The sequence below is a fragment of the Coregonus clupeaformis genome, chromosome 27, assembly GCF_020615455.1.
Source record: "Coregonus clupeaformis isolate EN_2021a chromosome 27, ASM2061545v1, whole genome shotgun sequence".
Lineage (NCBI taxonomy): Eukaryota > Metazoa > Chordata > Actinopteri > Salmoniformes > Salmonidae > Coregonus > Coregonus clupeaformis.
This window is the reverse complement of record NC_059218.1, coordinates 6,767,302-6,771,623: the sequence shown is the minus strand read 5'-3', so window position 1 is coordinate 6,771,623 and position 4,322 is coordinate 6,767,302. Positions and strand designations below refer to the sequence as shown.

At 46.0% G+C, this 4,322-nt stretch overlaps 1 protein-coding gene across 1 annotated transcript; it reads left to right on the top strand.

Moving 5' to 3' along the window:
* The first annotated feature begins 2,311 nt into the window (after positions 1-2,311).
* On the top strand, positions 2,312-4,080 carry LOC123482022. The gene is made up of 2 exons (XM_045208268.1): positions 2,312-2,593; positions 2,761-4,080. The coding sequence occupies exons 1-2, from the start codon at positions 2,312-2,314 to the stop codon at positions 3,700-3,702; spliced, it is 1,224 nt and encodes a 407-aa protein (XP_045064203.1). The 3' UTR covers positions 3,703-4,080.
* The last annotated feature ends 242 nt before the right edge of the window (positions 4,081-4,322 follow it).

The following is a 4,322-nucleotide window of genomic DNA, read 5'->3' as shown; positions in this document are numbered from 1 at the left end:
ACGGTGGAGGAGATGAACAACGAGGCAACAGGGCGACATCGTCTATATTCAAGTCTGTAGCCTCAGACAAGATAAGTATCAAATCCCAATGCACTAAGTCCTCTCATGCTCAAAGCAGCTCCAGACATTCAAGTCAGATTTCTGTTAGCAGACAAGATGCCGCTGCTGAAGTTGCTGCCAATGAAGCTTACTCTAGAAGTACTACTAGAACAAGAGTGTTGCATTGAGGAATTGGAAAGGCTTGAAGCTGAAGCTGCAGAGAGACAAAAGGTGCTAGATGCAAAGCGGAGACAACTGGAGCGACTAGAGACAGTTAAAAAGTTCCAAGGCTGCTAAGGCACGTCAGCGAGTGTATGATCAGAGTGAGTGCTCAGATAAAGAAATAAGCAGTCTACTCCATCAAAGTGTCTGTATGAAGGAAAAGGAAGAAGTTAAACATGAAAATAATCTGTTGCAGCACCATTCTTCACCACAAGACCGGGCACATTCAAAGCAGGATGACAGCACAGCAGCTCTTGTTAGAGCACTTGCAGAGTCCATCAGTGCAGGTCGTCTTCCCTATACCTGAACCAACAATATTCAATGGCGACCCACTCAGATTCAATGACTGGAAGGTTTCATTTCAGAACTCATTGATCGGAAAAACATTCCAGCCAGAAGAAAATATATATTACTTGCGAAAGTATGTGGGTGGACCTGCTAAAAAGGCTATAGAGAGCTACTTCCTGCTTGGTTCAGAGTCAGCCTATCACGCAGCATGGAGGATTCTCGAGGAAAGATATGGAAATCCATTCCTCATAGCCAAAGCATTCAGAGATAAGCTGGAGGCATGGCCCAAGATAAGCTCCAAAGGCAGTATCGAACTTCAAGAGTTTGCTGATTTTCTTCGGAGCTGTGAGGCTGCTATGACTCAGATCAGAGGCCCTCGAAGTACTTAATGACTGCAATGAGAACCAGAAGTTACTTGCAAAGCTTCCAGACTGGCTGACCTCGAGATGGAACAGAAAGGTCATAGAAGTGGAGGAAGAAAGTCACACATTCCCAAGCTTCCAGCAGTTTGTAAAGTTTCTCACACGTGAAGCTAAGATTGCAAATAACCCAATAACATCTCTCCATGCTCTGAAACCTGCTGAAGGTGAGCAGATCAAGGTTTTAAAGAACAGAGCTCTCGGAGCAAAGGTACTAGCAACTAACTCAGATAAAAAAGCTTCCTCCACAAGCTGTGTTTTTTGTGAGAAGTCAGGTCACAGTCTACACAAGTGTTGGAAATTTATGAATAAAACCATCTCTGAGCGAGTCAAGTTTGTTCAAGGGATGAAGTTGTGCTTTGGCTGTCTGAAGCCTGGCCATCGCTCAAAGGAGTGTGAAAATAGAAGGATCTGTGATACTTGTGAGAAAGGACATCCAACCTGCCTACACGATAATCGCAGCAAAGAAAGAGGAATGTCAACAAGGACTGATGGAGAAATTGAGAGTGACAAGTCAAGAGAAGGAACGACAGATCGTTCACAAGAGAGGGTGACAAAACCATCACGCGAGGTAACATCTAACAGAGTTATCCAGAATGTTAAAGGCACCCATACATCCTCAGTCATTCCTGTGTGGTTGTCCACTACAAGTAAGCCAAATCATGAAGTTCTTGTGTACGCTCTTCTCGATACACAGAGTGACACGACCTTCATCCTTGAAGAGACAGCAAAGGTGCTTCACACTAAAAATGAACCAGTCCAGTTAAAGCTCTCCACAATGGCTTCAAGAAATACAGTGGTGCCTAGCAGAAGGCTGACTGATCTACAAATAAGAGGATTCTACTCCGATAAGATAATCTACCTGCCAGTAACTTACTCGAGAATTCATCCCTGCAAACAGAGATCATATTCCCACACCAGAGACTGCCAAGGCATGGTCTCATCTTGAGCACATTGCAGATGAAATTGCTCCTCTGCAGAGCTGTGACATCGGCCTACTAATTGGCTACAACTGTCCTCAAGCTCTTGTACCAAGACAAGTGGTTGCTGGAGAAGAAAATGAGCCCTTTGCTCAGAGAACAGACTTGGGTTGGAGTGTAGTCGGCTATGGCAACCCATGTCTTGACTTTGGAGATGCCTTTGGAATAAGCCATCAAGTCATTGTGAAGCAAGTGACATCAGTTCTTCCAAATCTCCCAAACGAAGTGCACTATGTCTGTAGAACACAGATCAAAGAAGTAGTCCTTCCAACAGACGTCATCAAGGTGTTGGAATCTGATTTTGTAGAAAGGGCTTCAGAAGATGAACACCTTTCTCAAGAGGATCTCCAGTTCATGTCAATTATGGAGAGTGGCATCAGACTCAAGGATGATGGGCACTATGAAATGCCACTTCCCTTCAAGAAAGGAAGACCAAACTTACCAGATAACAAGGTATGTGGCATCCACCGTCTCAGATGTCTGGAGAAGAAGTTAAAGGGAAATGAGCAGTACTGCAGAGACTATAAAACCTTTATGGATGAGACAATAGCTTGTGGAGACGCCGAGCTTGTCCCTGAAGAGGATAGCAAGACCCCAGCGTGGTACATCCCCCACCATGGGGTGTATCATCCCCCAAAAAGCCTGGTAAGATCCGTGTCGTTTTTGACTGCTCTGTAAGGTTTCAAGGGACAGCCTTGAATGACCATCTCCTGACTGGCCCAGAGTTAACAAACACCTTGGTGGGAGTTTTGTGTCGGTTCAGAAAGGGTCGTGTGGCAGTTATGTGTGACATAGAATGTATGTTCCACCAGTTCCATGTTAAGCCAGAGGACCAAGATTACCTCAGATTCTTGTGGTGGAAGGATGGAGATCTTAAAGCCCAGCCCTCCATCTATCGAATGAAGGTCCACTTGTTCGGTGCAGCTTCATCACCTGGATGTGCTAACTATGGCCTGAAGCACCTTGCCGCTCAAGGACAAGGACGCTTTAGAGAAGAAACCATCAGGTTTATCCAGAAGAACTTCTACGTCGATGATGGATTGGCAAGTGTAGAATCTGAAAACCAAGCAATCCAACTAGTGAAGGAAGCAAGAGAGCTTTGTCGCACAGGCAAACTTCGATTGCACAAGTTCATCTCCAACAGCAAAGAAGTCTTAGCCACAATTCCTGAGGAAGAGTGTGCTAAAGCCGTCAAGGACCTGACCATGATGTTGGGAGAACCACACATGGAAAGAGCACTAGGAGTACAGTGGTGTGTGACTTCTGATGAGCTGCAGTTCAGAGTGGTTGTCAAAGAAAATCCACTTACCCGCAGAGGGGTCTTGTCCACAGTTGCCTCGGTGTACGACCCACTTGGATTTGTGGCACCCTTCATCCTGGTAGGAAAGCAGATCCTGCAGCAGATGTGTCGTGACAAGCTCAGTTGGGATGATCCTTTGCCTGATGACCTTCGACCCCTGTGGGAGTCTTGGTTGCAAGATCTAAAAAACTTGGCTGGTGTGAGAATCCAAAGATACTATCTGCCATCAAGCTTCAAGGTCCAGCATTATGAGCTCCACCACTTCTCTGACGCCAGCGTGTCAGGCTATGGAGAGTGCTCGTATCTAAGAGCAGTCAGTACATCAGGTGAGGTCCACTGCTCCTTGGTCATGGGAAAGTCAAGAGTTGCTCCTACTAAAGTCACGACCATACCAAGACTCGAGCTGTCAGCAGCAGTGGTAGCAGTCCGGACCAGTGACATGCTCAAGAAATAACTAGAAATAGACTGCCAACAAGAATGTTTCTGGACTGACTCAAAGGTTGTACTTGGATACATCAGTAATGAAGCCAGAAGATTTCATGTTTTTGTAGCAAATAGAGTTGAACGCATCAAGCTAAGCACAGAGGCCAGACAATGGAGATATGTAGCTTCAGAAGACAACCCAGCTGACCACGCCTCAAGGGGTGTCACAGCAGAACAACTCACAGCTTCTAACTGGTTCACAGGTCCAGACCTTCTTTGGCAAAATGAGCTACCAACTGGAGTTGTCATGGTGGGAGAGATCGAGAGCAGTGACCCAGAGGTCAAGAAAGCTCAGGTTCATGACACTCAGGCAGAAGAAGCAAAAACAATTTTAGATCGTCTACACAAGTTCGCTGCTCTGGCACCCCAATGGTGGAACAAGCTCCCTCACGACGCCAGGACAGCGGAGTCACTCACCACCTTCCGGAGACATTTGAAACCCCACCTCTTTAAGGAATACCTGGGATAGGATAAAGTAATCCTTCTACCCCCCAAAAAAAAATTGTAAAGTGGTTATCCCACTGGCTATAGGGTGAATGCACCAATTTGTGAGTCGCTCTGGATAAGAGCGTCTGCTAAATGACGTAAATG